The 16,309-nt window shown below is 40.6% G+C and overlaps 1 protein-coding gene across 15 annotated transcripts in view; it reads right to left on the minus strand.

Moving 5' to 3' along the window:
• The window catches only part of MAP3K4 (mitogen-activated protein kinase kinase kinase 4), an 89,557-nt gene that overhangs the window by 52,480 nt on the left and 20,768 nt on the right, over nucleotides 1-16,309 (minus strand). For 13 of the 15 annotated variants that reach the window (XR_005858704.2, XM_046939188.1, XM_046939191.1 and 10 more), the window contains one exon: nucleotides 1,227-1,417. Coding sequence is in view for 13 of the 15 variants with exons in the window: in XM_015284321.4 (XP_015139807.1) it covers nucleotides 1,227-1,417 (191 nt within the window). In the remaining 2 variants the exon portion in view is untranslated. Of the gene's footprint in view, nucleotides 1-1,226; nucleotides 1,418-3,658; nucleotides 6,257-14,262; nucleotides 16,306-16,309 lie in introns of those variants that run through there. The other 2 variants (XM_046939190.1, XM_040698148.2) reach the window with 2 other exon arrangements.

Raw genomic sequence — 16,309 nt, forward strand, 5'->3', positions numbered from 1 at the left:
ACAATGTATCCACTAAAATTACTCTGAAAATTATCAGTTCAGACTGAAAGTTCACCTGCAGGTATTTTTCAAGACTTTCCTATGAAATCCTCATCCATTACATCACAGATGCTACTTTTTTCCTGTGTTCACAGAACATGAAGAAAATAATTACAAGCAGGGACACTTCCAGAATTTTAAGGAGTCTAAACTTTCACATTTGTTAGGCATTTCCAAAGATCTTTGCCAGGACAATAATTACAACTTCTGACAAAAAAACTTCTGACTCGGTGTTATCCAAGTGGTGTTTACCACTTTCTGTTTGTGGGTGTTCAAGTAAGTCTGGTATCTCCTGCTTCTATAGTGTTTGAGTTATCCTGATTCAGTGCTTCAAAGTGTCCTCAAAGGAAAGGGTGGAGGTGTAAAATACCACCTGATGTTTATGTTTGCTTAGGAGTACCAGAAGACAAGTATCTTTCACCTGGTTTGATTTTCCATTTTCAATTAGTAGTCTTGGGATTTAATGAGACACAGAGCTTTCTAGTATCCACCATCTATAAGAAAGACCAAGTCTCCTCTTATAGAGGACTAATGTAAAGACTGCTGGACTCCTTACCATGCATTCAATTAACCAGAAAGCTTTCAGAGATTCCTGCTCTGTGAAAAAGAACTCATCCTAAATAATTTTTTTCATCAAAATGCACTGAGATCCTAAAAAAATAAATTGAAATCTAAGCCTCTTCTTTTGACTGAAAAATGACTTAATTGTTTGAGATAAACTAAGAAAAAGTTTCCCTTTGTAGGCTCCAATATTTCTCCAGTTTTCAGCACTTTGGATAGCCCTTAATTTTATAGGAAAGGAGAACTTCAGGAAGTAGGGATGGGATGGACGGAGGTTTCAGTTTAAGCATTCTGTTGCATAAGTTTCATACATTTCCAATGCACTAAAAAGGGAGAAAGACATCCTGTTCTTTAAATAGTCTACGTTTAACACTTCAGAAAATAGGAAAGCATCATTGAACTGACATTTTATAACATTCGAGTCAAAGAAACAGGTAAAAGACATGGTTGCATCTTATGGGAATCTCTGAAATGCATTTATTAGCTTAAAAAACTTGAATCACTGTCCTTTCATTTTGCACTTCAGAGTCCCACTCCATATTCTGTATGTTTCCTTTTTTAGGAAACAAAGGGCTGCTACTATGATATTTTATAGCCAAAAATGGAGGAAAAAAAACAACACCTACCTTTCAAAGTAGAGCGGCTAGCAGGTCTCCCGACGTTGTTTTTCTGATGCTTTGTTGACATACGCTTCATCTGGCGGGGTGTACTAGGAGGAGAAGTTCCATAGAAGGTGTCAGCACTTGCTTCATCTGATAACTCCTCAGGTTCAGATTCAGAGATCTTGCAAGTAGCATCTTCTGATTTGCACTCTTTCCTGAAAAGATCGAGTTAAACCAAGATGCTAAAGATACTGCATTTTTTACTTGCAATATCTGTTTACAAAGCTAATCCATCAATACATCCCAAGCATTCTGTGAACCAGCACAAATCTTCCACGTTTTCCTGTGACAGTCACGTAAATTTTGCCCACCTCTTTTCAGCCTCATTCCGGCAACATTCCAACCAAGAAAAGGGTAGGCAACATGCAGTAAAGAGGATACAGTCACTACAGGATAATGTCACTAGGAGAATACAAAGTAAAGAAAATCTTAACTACAATTTATTTGCTCCTCAAAAAACTTGTGGCAACTCTACATCAAGAAGTATATTAAACAAACCGAAGTTCAACAATTCAAATACAATACAGGAAAGTCAGTCTACTTAGTGGCAGAAATAACAGCAGAGGACTTCCCTTCCACCCTCCATGCCTCTAAATTGCGCATACCATGCAGATAACCTCCAGTTTTCTGAAAACAATCTCTACCATTCACAAAACCAACATCCAGTTCATGAGACCTGGACATATTTGATGTATTTTCCACTGATTTTTAACACAAAGTAATCCCAAAGGTTTTTTTTTTTTTTTTTTTTTTTTTTTTTTTTTTTTTTTTTTTTTTTGTAGCAAGAAAATAACAGGCTCTTCACAGGAACTTTTTAATTAGCCTCAATGATTTGGGCCCTTAGGAAAGATGAGGATAATACTTTAAAAGAACTCAGAAGTTATGCAAACATGAAACTAAGATAATGTAGAAAAGTTTTTCAAATCTGAAGGTCAGATGGTCAGCTCAACAACTGGATGCTGAATCACCAAGTTCAAAACAAAGCACGTATCTTTGCAAAGTCAGCACGGAATCATGCACAAGAGCTTTTCAGCTCCAAGTGGGACCTTCCACTGCCATTTACGTTATACAGAATAACAGAAACACAGAGTCGTGCGTGTTGGAAGTGACCTTAAGGATCAGCCAGATCCAACCCGCTGCTGTGGGCAGTGCTGCCAACCACCAGCTCAGGCTGCCCAGGGTCCCATCGAGCTTGGCCTTGAGTGCCTCTAGTGATATGGCATCCACAGCTTCTCCAGGCAGTTTTTTCCAGTACCTCACCACCCTCTTCGTAAAGAATTTCCTCCTAACACCTAATCTAAATCTCCCTTCTTTTAGTTTAAAGCCACTCTCTCTTGTCCTATCGATATCTAACTGTATAAAAAGTCTGTCTCCTTCCTGTTTACAAGATCCCTATAAATACTGGAAGAACACCATGAAGTCTGCCCAGAAACACTTAAGCAAGCACTGTAGAGTAGCCTTATGTAAAGGACCACAAGCCAATTCATCTTTTTTTAAAATGCTGACTTATCTTTTTAAATACCCCAAATTCTGCATTGCTGTGAATCATTCAATGATAAAACTACAGAGTACAGTTTTCTCCTTCAGCAAGGAATAGGCATATTCCAAAACCCCCTGCCTGGTATCACACAGCTCTATTACAGAATGATCCAATCAAACTCTGTATTATTGAGATTTTGGTCTTCCCTTCTCCTGTCCAAAAACTCCCAGCCTTTCCTTCAAGTGACTTCTGACATAAGCCCATGCCAGAAGCTGATCTGCCTCTAAGCTAATATGGCATAAATAAACAAACAAAAACAAACCAACAAAAGAAAAGAAACCACCACGCACATCAGTTTTCATATGTAAACTCCAGGCTAGATTCATATGTAAACTTCCAGTGCCAGTTTCCTCCCTGGAGAAGAGGTCAGAATTAAAACAAGCAGGATGGGGCACACATGCACTCTCTTATAAGGGTTTGCTATAAAAATAAAGCATGACGAAGACAACAAACGACTAGTAATGTTAGATAGTCTTTCAACTCCTCCTGGGGAGAACTTACTCTGTCCCACCATGAGATTACATCAGCAGAGTGGCAGTAAGGCACAATAACACTACCAGCTCCATCCCCACTGAGCAATCAAGTGAGGTACCACAACAACACTACTCTCAGATGACAACACCAACAACTAACTGAACGTCAGTACATTTTCTGTTCCACACTAACATATTAGGAGATTTATACAGCAAATTCATACATTAGAAACAAAGACAGTCTGTGAACTGTCTCGCTGCCCCACCAGTAACATATCATTTGAATTGTTCACAACCTTAAAAAGTACCACAAATAATAAAATACTTTGGACAATTGAGGCTTCAGGGACATGTAAATGCAAATAGCAGGACAGGATACTTACCTTTTTGCTACTCCTTTCTAGCCATCTGGTGTTTACCTACGCAGGGTAAGCAGAGAGAAGGAAAGAAAAGGAGAGGACCCGGAGGCCAGAACAAGCCCCTGATGGACTGAATGCCAGAGATGGGCTGCAGCTCAAAGGACAGCAGGACCTCTCCTTCTCCCAGGATACCAGGATCCCCACACTCCTCTTACCGCCACCAATCCTTGCTGATGCCACATCTGCAGATGGTTTGCTTTAACACACAGCTGGCAAAGCATGCATCCCTTTAGCTCGGAATGAGGGGAAAAAATGCAGGCTGTCCCCAACCCCTCACATATTTTATTTCTGAAGCAGGTGTGCAAGCAACGCCATCTTGACTATGAGGAAAGGCATGGAGGTAAAGGAATACTTGGCCTAAGTCAGACAGAATATGACTAGCATCTGCACCTGATCACTTCCATGACAATTCCACCTGAAATACAAGCAGCATTTTCCTTGCTACTTTTGAGGCAGACAAGGAACATTACTCATGCTCTGGCAGAGTGAGCCTGAGCGTCTGCAGGAAGAATGTCAGAATAGTGCCAGCCAGCAACACAGCAGTGAGATTAAGAAAAATCAGATACTGAATCATTTCTTTGCCTTTAGCTGCAACTAGAAATAAATATCCTAACACGCAGAACAGCCTTGCTCTCCCCAAAGACATGGATGCGTTTAGCGTGTGAAATTATTCTTCTCACATTACAGCTTCAAAAAGAAGGCAGGCAAGTTTGCTAATTTCTGCAGATAAACTTCAGAGGTTACCAAAGAAAAACTCAGGTGGTACCGTAGCACCATCTGTAGCTTAAGGAGAGCCCTGAAGTGAATTTGGCCATAATGATAACCACACAAAAAATCAGCAACACTTCTATCTGGTTTCCCAGCCCTGAGAGATCATGCTGTTTGTGTGTCTTCTAACAATCCGATTTGAGTAAGCACCGTTGGCCAAATACAACAAGGAAGCCTTTTTGGATATAATTTACTCTGACAAATCTTGTAAATGCGGAGCTGGCAAAGCAGAACACAAGTTTACATCTTTTTGGACACCAAAAGGATTTTGTTCCCAAGAACTCTTGCAAACAACGTTACTGCAGAGAAAACTTCAGGCAGAGCACACCCCTCTGAGCTTGCCAAAGACAGATCAACCACAAGAGACCAGACCACATGAAACAAGAAGTCATTACTTCCAATGCTTATGGAACTATTTATTTGTTCAGTGATCTCACTGGCCGTTCAAGGCAGAGGGTGGGGTGCTGATGCTCTGTGGGGCCTGGCGCTTGTACGAGGGCTCAGTGCCAAGACAGTTTTAAACAAGGACAGCTTACCTTGCTGTAAAAGACCAGTGAGGACACTGTTTTCCTTTTGTTTTCAAATGAGTAAGCTCTTCTAAGAGCATAATGACCATACCTCTTCGCCAAGCTGGCTGAACTGATCTTTAAGGCCCATAAGCCAACTCCTTCCTTAGAAGCCAATGGCTCGTCTTTCCTGCTATGCCTGATGAGAGGGCATGAAGGCCAAATGTATTCAAAAAGCCCTTCAACCTCACACCTGAATTATATACGTATGTATACAGTTGGACTCAGTAGGCCTTACTTACAATTCAGACACACTTTTCTGGGTAAGCAGTTCTTTAATTTGTAAAAAACACTGGCAGATTTATCACAGGAAATACAGAACCAGAAGTCACAATGTCAAATAGCAACCATGCGAAACCACAGTGTTAGCAGTAGACAAGATGGGCTGATCTTTTCAGAGGGAGAACATCAGCTGCAACTCAAGTGTAAAAATCCAGTATGCACAGATTAAGGTTCGTGTGATTGGGAAGTACGTAAATAAAGCCAGAGCTCCAATCAATGCCAGGAAACACAAAGACTCAGTTTCACCAATGAAAGGCTCACTGTACAGCACTGCACTCGATTTATAGGTTCTGAACTAAAGGAAGTACACAGGTAGGACTAAACTGATGTAAGGATTTCTCACCCACACAAAATCAAATAGCTTGCAGACACACATAAACACCAGTAGCAACCCTCTGGTATTAAGAACAGTTGTCACTTTAACATAAATTTAGATGTGTTAGATTACTAACATAGCTTTTGTACTGCTAGCGCGCTGCTTACTTTCATGAACTAACCAAAGACTACACACCTTTACACCTTTAAAATGCACTACTGGCAAGCCTAAATCAAATGACAGTGTTGGTTATTACACAGAATTGTTGGTTCCTAAATACTGCTTTAACTGGAATAGTTCCAGCAACACTGGAAAAACAGATTTCTTGCCTGCTCCCAAGAGCTAGGCCAGGCTGGATGTGGCTCTGGGCAGCCTGGTCTAGTGGCTGGCAACTCTGCACATAGCAGGGGGGGTTGAAACTCAATGATCATTGTGGTCCTTTTCAACCCAGGCCATTCTATGATTCTATGAACTACAGGTCTTCTCCCCAACAGCCACTGAAAACCATTCTAATTGCAATTAAGGGTACACATGAAAAGCAAAATCTAGATGGATGTTAACTGAAGTTACTCATTTTCAAATGTACTTAGGACAGGTTAAGCCCAGTGCTTAGGAGAAAAATTGGAAGGGCATAGTCTTCACAGTAGAGTATTTGCAGGCTGCTCCCATCCTCAATTTTAATGAGCAAAATGCTTCTCATCAGTTTTATTCTTGGAATACAGAAGAGACCACAGCCAAGAAACATAAATCAGGAATATTAGGAAAGTTGCAAGAGCAGTGTGGTTAAAAAAATAAATACATACATACATAAATAAAGCCAACAGCTTTGAAATGTAACTAAAAATAAATAACCAAAAATATTCCAACAAGTACTACTGTGTGCTACATAGCCATGCAATTCAACCAGTATATGGAAGAAAAAAAAAAAAAAAAAAAAGGATTTCTTCAGCTTCTTGCATGTGTCTGACAACAGATATTTTATTTTAAACTAAATCAAAGGGTTGGCAATATATCTAATATTTCAGCTCAATCAATCAGGAAAATTGAGATGTATCTTTTCAAAGGTCTGCAAACAAGACCAGGAGAGAGAAGAACTGGGGTATGAAGTTTAAAGCAGCATCACGGGCAGCACAAGGTCTGGGAGCTGTTGCTTCAGTAGTAGGAAACCAGCAGTCATACAACACCTCATCTCCACTGCTTTATGGGCGCATGCAGACACCCCATATCCTCTACATTTTAAGAACAACCAAAAGTCAAGTTCAGAGGAGATGCCACTCATTTCAGAGTTTAAAAATACTTGAAGGCCATAAACCATTAGAAAAATACAATCATTAAAAATAAATTAACAAATGAAAAGACTGAAGACCACATTGGAACACATTAGAATTAAGTAGGCTAAAGACACACCAAAGAGCGTGATATTTAACCAGTAGAAGCTCTCTGCACTTCAAGGAAGAATTATGAAAATTTTCAAGGGTTGTAACAAGTGAAAACAATGTCATGTTAAGAACTGTAAGTGCAATACAGAGATAAACTTCCTTTTTTTACCAGCTGCCCTTGATCCTCATTAGCAGGAGTTCAAATACACTAGGCGCTCACATGTATCAGCTACAGCCACCGCTCACCATCCCACACTCAGCTTAAAAGCTTCCGGGAATCCAAGCAGCAGAAGTCACCTGAACTCCCAGCACTCAGCAGTAACGCAAGGAAGCAGACAGAACAAGGCCACCAGTTCCTCAGCCTGGCCTTCCCCCGGGGCTGCTGCAAACAGCTCCTGAAGAGCTTAGACCTTTCATATACCCAGGAGGATTCTCGGCACTTCCCAGGGCATGCTGCCGTTCCCATGCACTGCAAGATCCATCTGCGCCGCAAGATCTGTACAAAGTCCACCACCAAACCACCAAGTTCTTGACACTCAATATCTTTGGTTTTAAGGTAAAGAGTTAATCTCTCACACATACGCTCTTTAACCAGAATACAGCTCGGTAATTAAAATACGTGGGAAGAAAAAAGTTCATTAGCCTGCTCTTCGTCTTGCACATTTTCAATTAGCTAAGGGGATAGAAACACAATCACTAGACACAGCCAAGAGAACCATCTTTAAACGAACATAGCTATCCCTAAATCCAGTTGCAAACATTTTATTTCCAAGAAAACCAACATACTGACAAGCACAGAATTGCAAATCATGATCGTGCTGCAGCTGCTAGCAATGCAAACGTGTGCTTATAGGGAGCCATCTGTTGAAACTGAACAACAAAGGAGTCTGCAGTTAGAGCTGCTGGGGATGGAGCTGTGCTGTGTTTAGCAGCTCTAATTTCTTGGTTCTGAAAAGTTTCTGATGAATGCAGAGAAGGCTATAAAACCATTCTTGCATACAATTTTCTCCTACTGATCTACATGTGCAAATATTAGATGCAAGTGATTGCAGATGGTGCATTTAAAGCATATATTACAAACAGATTAATGGCAACAAAAGAAATATAAAAGCCTTTGGTAAAAAGGCAAGGAAAAAAAGGTGTGGTTTTTTGTTGCCGTTGTGTGGTTGGTCTTTTGTTTTTTACAGAACAGCAGGAATTTGCTCACAGTTCATACAAATAAGACTTTTTGCTAAATAAATCCTGTGCAAATCTGGCTAAGTGCTAATGGGGAAAAAAAAATAGCTTGGTTAGCAGGGTATGGAAATCCTGTAACCAGCACAGAGATTGGAACGGTGTACATCGTATTTCTATTGTGACTACACCTAAACACAGCTAAAAGAAAATTAGATTCACATGAAAGCATAATACTGATAGACAGTAATGAAGATGCTTGCTTTTGAATCCACATTTGAAATTTATATGCCTCAGCCCAGCATTTCTGAGCAGTCAGCACCAAACCTTAGTCACCAATAACTCAAGACTGCTGTCCACATGTTAAGAAGGTTTATTGTTCCAAACTTGGAATTATATTATATGAGATTTTAACAGTATAATTAAATTGTACTTGAAACTAAGGACATGTCTGGCTTTTCAATCTGTTATCCTCTCACAATCTGGGTAAGCATCAAGTTTTTAGATTGTTTTTCCTGAATGGGAATCGCTACCACCAAGATAAACAGCAGATACAGTCCACTTGAAGGTTCTTCTAATGCAATAGTTTTATAAGAACAGAAAAGTCTTCAAAGTACGAAGGGCAAAAATAATTAGATTTCCACCAAGCACCATCCCCATGTTAGGTCCTGGATCGTTGTCCTCCTCAGGGGAAAACAAAAGGAAAACTTCATTGCATGTGGAAAATATCGCTTCTTGGCAAATACCTATGTTTTTGTGTAAAGAACTGGAACGGGCATCTGTTACCTTCTGCCTTCCCAAATGTCGAAGAAAATAAGAGCACACAGACACCTGTGCCACATCTCAACACTACAACAAAAAGCACTGAAAGCAAAACCGATCTGGTGGAAAAAGCAGCGACAAGAACTTTGTTTCCACGTCGTAAATCTTGCAGTCATTGCTTTACTCCAGAAAAGAGGCATCTGGGTAACTAAACTTGATAGTAAAGCTTGGCAGAAGAGCTTCTGTTAGAAGACCTAACAGAAAAGTTATAGTGGAAAAAAGGGAACTTTAGCTTATTGCCTCTAATGGCATGAAGATGATAAAGAAAAAGCACTGCTCTCTGAAACAGTTTGCCCTTGCAGCTCTTGTTCCAGTTGGTAAGTAACAAGCAAGACTGCTAACTCCTTCCATTTCGCAGGACCTACTTTTCAAGCAGGTTTCTCTAGCCCTAATTGTATATCCCTGCTACCACCTTTCCATCTGCAGCGTTCTTCCTTCCTAGAGGAAGTGGCTAATCCTGTCTTGTCAAATGCATCCATTTCCCACCTCTTCAGAAAGCAAAGATATAAATATTTACGAGTCACAATGAACCTTTCCTCACTTTCTCTACTCATAAAAACAGATAGTATGTAAAGCATATCAATGTCAGGGCTAATACAAATGGGTGAAAAACAAACCTGAAACTTATGTTAAAATAGAAGAAAGTTTGAAGGAGAGGTAGTGATGACAAAGATAATGCCAGTAAGTTGTTTGAGGGAAGGGGAAAATATTTCATGGTGTTGCCACCTTGAAACATCTTAAGGCAGAAATACAGCACATTTCTGTATTTTTTTCAGATTGTTAAGTACCTCCAAAAAAACATTTTAAAGAAAAAAATAATACCATGTAGTAATTCAAACTGAGCTGTACAACATTATGGGTTTTTTTTTTCCTTTCAGAGGAATGGAGAAAGGTATGGTATGTGCACAGAAGCCAGAAATCATAAACTTAGCAGTTGATTGATGGGGGAACATGTTAACTTGTTGGTACATCAGCACATCAGATCAAGATTTTCCAGTGAAAACTATACAGCCACATTACTGCCATATCCAGAAAGAATGCAGGGAAATCATAAAATAGCTTAGGTTGGAGGGGATCTTAAAGATCACCTAGTTCCAACCCCCTGCCATGGACAAGGCTGCCACCCACCAAATCAGGCTGTCCAGGGACCCATCCAACCTGGCCTTGAATGCCTCCAGAGATGGGGCATCCATAACCTTGCTGGGCAACCTGTTCCAGCATCTCACCATCCTCTGAGCAAAGAATTTCTTTCTAATATCTGATCTAAATCTCCACTCTTTTAGCTTAAAGCCATTTCCCCTTGTCCTGTCATTACCTACCCATGTAAAAAGTCAGTCCCTCTCCTGCTTGCAAGCTCCCTTCAAGTACTGGAAGGCTGCAATGACGTATCTCTAGAGCTTTCTCTTCCCCAAGCTAAACAAACTCAACTCCCTCAACCTTTTTTCATAGGAGAGATGCTCCAGCCCTCTGATCATCTTTGCAGCCCTCTGATCATCTTTGCAGCCCTCTTCTGCACCTACTCCAACAGTTTCACATCCTTTGTGTACTGGAGGCTGCAGGCCTGGACACAGTACTCTGAATGGGACCTCATGAGGGCAGAGCAGAGGGGTATGAACACCTGCCCAGCCCTGCTGGCCACCTCTCTGTTGATGCAGCCCAGGATACTGTTGACCTTCTGGGCTGTAAGAGCACACTGCTGGCTCACGTCCAGGTTTTTGTCCAGCAGGACCCAAACAAAGTCCATCCCTGCAGAACAAGCTTGTTCTCTCAGGAAGAGACCAAGGGAAAGAAAAGGCAACCTGCTGCTCAAACACATTGAGCATGATGTGAAATCGCTCCCTCAGTCACACTCTTCTAGCTGCATGTGAAGCAACCTGGAATGGGACTGCTCCTGCTGGTTTCCAGTGACACTTTGCTGGAGGTCACCAGCTCCCAGGATGCACTGGTGTAAGTGAACATACCAACCCTGGTTCTTCACTTCTTCTGCCAAAACAATTCAGCTTAGCTGGAATGCCTTTGTTAGCAGAATTTTTCCAACTTCAATCACTTTGAATTCGGTTGGGCAATCAAATACATATAATGCCATGCTAGCAAATTTCATTATGGCAGAATTCCCTAGTTTGGGAGTGGGAGAGAAGACAGGGCTGCTGGGAGATGAGAAATGTAATTTCCAGTCTGGGTCAGCTTCAGAACTAGTGCCATTCTATATCTGCAGCAATGATAAAAGCAGAAGATGCTTAAGGTAATACCTGTATCAGTCCAAGAACTGGTTGAATTACACCATTCCAATAGCTGATTTATAAATTAACCTATGAACAAGGGCACCATGGCAGAGAAAAAAAAATACAGAAAGACTATAACTGCATTAGTAAATAGCCAGAATGTGTTAGCAGCACTGTATAGCATCTCCTGCTCACTATTTATATGTTACTTCCACTCAAAGATTAACCTATTGCATGGCTGCACAAACACTAACACTCAAAGCTGCTATGAAGGCTTTGGGCTTACACTGCAAGAGCCACACTAACAGTTAAGCACCAAGGACAACAAATCCCAGATCAGCTAAAGCCAAAGAGAAGCACAAAACAAGTATTTTTGCTGCAAGATCAACAGCACTCTGTAGCAAGACTTCAGTGCAATAGAACAAAACAGTATTTCCACAGAAATCAAGAAGGAAAAAAAAAAGTAATTACTGTGGGGAAAAAAAAAACCAACCTACCTAATTCAAAGCTTACAGCCAACCAGTTCATCTCTGATTGATTCCCATTGACATCTTTTTCCCCTTGGCAAATCTCACTTTGAACCATTTAATAAGAACAGAATGGCACAGCAAGCAAGAGCTTCCTTCATTGCTAGCACAGACCTCAAGCACATTTGCCTGCAGCCAGCTCCCCTTCGCACCAAGATCTTCAGAGCACTGAACTTGAACGAAGCCACTGCAGAACTAAGCCACCAGAAATCTGTATCAAGACCTGCTACATTTCTTTGAAGACAGAAACTCAAACTTAATATTCTGCTTCTCAGGACACAGAAAGTCCTGCAGCTGGTTTGGTAAATTGATAACACTTTGACACTTTCCCCAGAACTCTTGAGCAGGAGCTTCGAAGTCTTCGGTTATTGTATTTACGGCAGAAAGATGTACAGTCATAAGGAAATGCAACAAGGGCTATTGAAACAGCAGGGAGGTGGAGAGGCACCACGAACTGATAGTAAAGTCTGATAAATTTGAAAAAGACAAACTGTGAAACAACGAGTTAAAAATAAATTAACCAAAATGCAAATTGCTTTTCATCATATCTTTCTGTTACAAGCAGAAATAACAGTTATTGAGACCTATTTAAATGAATTCAGAAAGTGATTTTTTCTCCCTGCACGTTACACCAACTAGAAATAAGCATAAAAATAAACAAAACAAAGCTCATAACTTTTTTGGCAGCTCTTCGTGTTCTCATCTCAGAAAAAGAAATAATAATAATAATCAGGGCTTCCTGATTGTTTTTATGAGTAAATTTGGAAACTGAAAAAGGTGAACTGATTTTTCCATCTTGGACTATCTCAAGTTTTCTTGAAGATCTGGATGATGACATAACAGCACTTATAGCACATGCATGTACATCGTGATCCAAGCTTCCTCCCAGAGCTCTTCCCATACACAAAGGTATGACTTGATTAAAACCATACCAAAAGTTATTTTAACAAAAAGGAGCGACCATTTAATTCTGACATCACTCTGAAATGTGTGAAAAAAACAACTGTGACAATGCTGATGCCTTTGTTAGACTTTAAGCCTAGGAAGAGAGGCTGCAAAAGAATCAAAGGTCAGAAGTGCAGAAACAGGAGAGAAACTAAAGAGAGCTTCACCCAGCCTATCCAGCATCCAGTTTCCTTATCTTCAACGTCTCAGAACAACTGAAGACAAATATTAATTAGTTTCGGTATCTATGTTTCTTTCGTTCTTCAGCAATTAGGTTTGTGCTACTTTCTCAACCCCAACTATATCCTAACTCATCCCTAAGGAAAAGAACGGCACTTCACCTTTTTATTTCTTTAAATGAGAAGTTCTGAAGTATGTTTTCATCACCAAAGTAAAGGCGGTTGAGCAAAAGACATCACAGTACAAATCCAAAGGATAAATGCTGCAGTTAAGTACTTGGCATCAGAGACCCCAAAGCACCCTAAGGACTACTCATAAAAAAAGTAAAAGGTAACAGTGATAAACTGGGAAGGCACAGAGCCACACTAAAAGATAATCGGAACTGTAACAGCCACTGATTTTCATTTGTCATTTATCTTCTTCCCCAATGCTTTCCTGCTCACAAACTTCACTATTCTGGCAGAAAGTTCCACTCCTAGACGAGAAAAGCTATCAACTGGTTTTGATCCCAAAATTTCAGATCATCTTTTTGATGAAGTCAAAGTCTGCAAGAAACTCAAAAGTGAAGCACTGAAAGTTAAGCGCATTTTTAGTGGAAGTTGGTACCTAAGCACTTTGTAATTCTGGGTGCTGGATGGCCAATCCATAGCCTTTGGAAAATGCAGGCAATGCAGTGAAGCTGCGGCGTGCCACACAATTTGGAGCACTTCACATCCACAGGCTGTCCCATCATGCAGCTGAGAAGTAACAGAGACATCTCTAACTGTGACCTTGTTACCACTTCCTTGATGGATGTTTCAGAGCAAAAACGGTAAAAACCTTTACAAATACTGCTCTAAGAGCAGCAAGTGAACTAGCAACACGCAAAGCCAAGGGTGTAACAAGCCAGACACTTGATACCACATCAAAAAGCAATGCACAAGTCAACACAGCTGAGTGGTAGCTGGATGCAGGAGCAGAGCAAATCTCTTCCTCCAACTCGTGACAGCAGTAGACATTCATCTGGATGCTGAAGCTACATCCCACTTGTCTGAATCCAAAAGAAGGCAGCTGAAGGTTCATGGCAAGCTGCTGTGCTCCTGCACACAGAATTGCTGGCAAGTCATACAAAAGCTGGCAAGTAACATACAAATTGGGGTGGTAAGAGCAAACATTTCAGTTTGGTTTTATGTTTGCAGCTGGTCAAGGATGAGTATATAACAATTTTCACCTTTTTAAAGGAATAAACTATTGTTAATAGATTACAGGCAAAATATAGCATTAATGTAGTTAATACTGAAGAGCAGAAGAAACCTTGAGGAAAGCAACAGCCCTGCAAACATAAAGGGCACACACACAATGGTAAATCCAACTACACAAGTGAAGAACTAAAGCTGACAGAGCTGTACCTTGCTGTGCTGACACAGGTCAATGTGCTATTTGACTAGCAGTGGGTAGTATAAAAACCCGTCTTCTGTTGAACTGTATCTAAGATACATTTAGAATGGTCTGTGATATGTGGCTGTCATGGAAACCAAATCTTTAAAAGATTCCAAAACTCCCAACTCACTCCCTAGAATAAGTATTGCTGCGTACCCCTCAACATTGCCCTTAAATTTGGTAGATCTGTTTTTCATCTCAGCACAGTTTGCATTCCACAAGGGCCAATACCACTTGCTTACATAATAGTACAACCAACCTTGACACAGGCAGCACTAATTAGCAGAGAGAAAACTAACTCCAGCAGCCACACAACACAGAATAATCCTTGCTGCTGTAAATACCATAGACATCTCAGCAAGCACTTCATGTGTTTGCATGCACATGGAGCAATCATTCATCCCAATCTTTCACATGAAAACAAGAAAATGCGATATGTTAAAAATAGAGATTACATCTTACCTCATTTAAATGTCTGGGGGGGGGGGGGGGAAATCAAGAAGAGGATGGTGGTAAATCACTACACTAGAATCAATTTTACAGCAGAAGCTATCATCCTAAGTTAATAAAATAATTTTCACTTTTTTCACTGCTGATATACAATCAATCATAAAGATACAGCCCAGCAACCAGAAAAGTATGTTAAGCACAATCCATGTCACGACCTCGAGTTTCCCCCAAACAACAGATGCTGAAGACTAACAGCCCAATTTACTGTCATCATACAGCCGAGAAATCTGAGAGACAGACCACTGAAAAACATCCCAGTGCAGAGGAAGCCTCCACCATCATTCCCTATTCTGTCCTGCTCTATTCACAGCCTTGCTCCTTCGTTCACCCCTTGCACTGGATTTATGCCAGGACAAAAGAGGTCTACAAGCAACCAAGGACAAGTCAGAGTAGCTCTATGGCTCTTCACACCTTTACAGTGTGCCCAAAAAATGGTATCTCGAAAAGGAAATGCTTAAGGCCTCATTTACTGCCATAATGAATTTTGTGCTATAAAGTTCTTGCAAGTGCCTAAGTTCAAGGTGAAAAGATTTAAAACCTATAAGCCATGAACAAGGAGTACCAAAGAGACACCTGTTTTACTTAGTGCACTACACAACCCAAGGGGAAATACCTTGAAAACTTTTTGTTTGCTCGGTAACAAGAATCAATACCTAAATGTGAATTCTTCACAAAACTTCCTAGGGGCATTATTTCCTTTATCCATAATCACAGCAGCCCGTCCCTCATGCAAGTGCAATCCTGTCTCAAATTCAGCACCTACTCTCAGGCTCCAAGCACCTTCTTTGGTTTGGAGCTGCCTCCCCTCTCTCCTGACCCCAAAGTATACGTTCAAGAAGAAAAGGAAGCCCTAGGGAAAAAAAAAAGTTTGCTTTCAGAGAGGAGTTCTCAATTAAATGCTTTGGAACACCTTGGAACAACTGTATCGTTCAAATAAAGCCATGAATGCATTGCATGCTTACCTTACATACACAAAAGGTACCACCGCATTTCTGTTCTGACAAGACAGAATCCTCACACAAAGATCAAAAGATTTCTGACACAAAAGGCTGCCTCACAACAATAAAGCAATCAACTTTCTATTTAAGCAAATGTAGCTGTATTGCAAATGAGAATGGCTGAGGACTTGCCCAACAAAATTAAATTTAACTTAAAAAGAATGCATTATACTGACGCAGTGCTAGCCAGAGGAGCATAAGAACACGTTCGTACACCACAAGCAGGGCTGAAAACAATCAGCCTGTCCCATGCCACCAAATGGATTTCACACTGTCAGCCTCGTGCATCATAGTGATTTCAGCAAGATTCTGACCTCACAAGCAAGAATGACATACTTAATGACAGCTCCGAAATCTAAAGAAACTTTGGCTACGATGAAAAAAAGCCTCCGACGCTTTTTCTTAAAAGTAATGCAGAAATAAAGTATTGCACAAAGCCAGAGAAGCAATTCCAAAGCAGCTGTGCAGTCAGTACACCAAGTCCACACAGAAGTGAATCACAGCAAAG

Source organism: Gallus gallus, chromosome 3 (genome assembly GCF_016699485.2).
Source record: "Gallus gallus isolate bGalGal1 chromosome 3, bGalGal1.mat.broiler.GRCg7b, whole genome shotgun sequence".
Taxonomy (NCBI): Eukaryota; Metazoa; Chordata; class Aves; order Galliformes; family Phasianidae; genus Gallus; species Gallus gallus.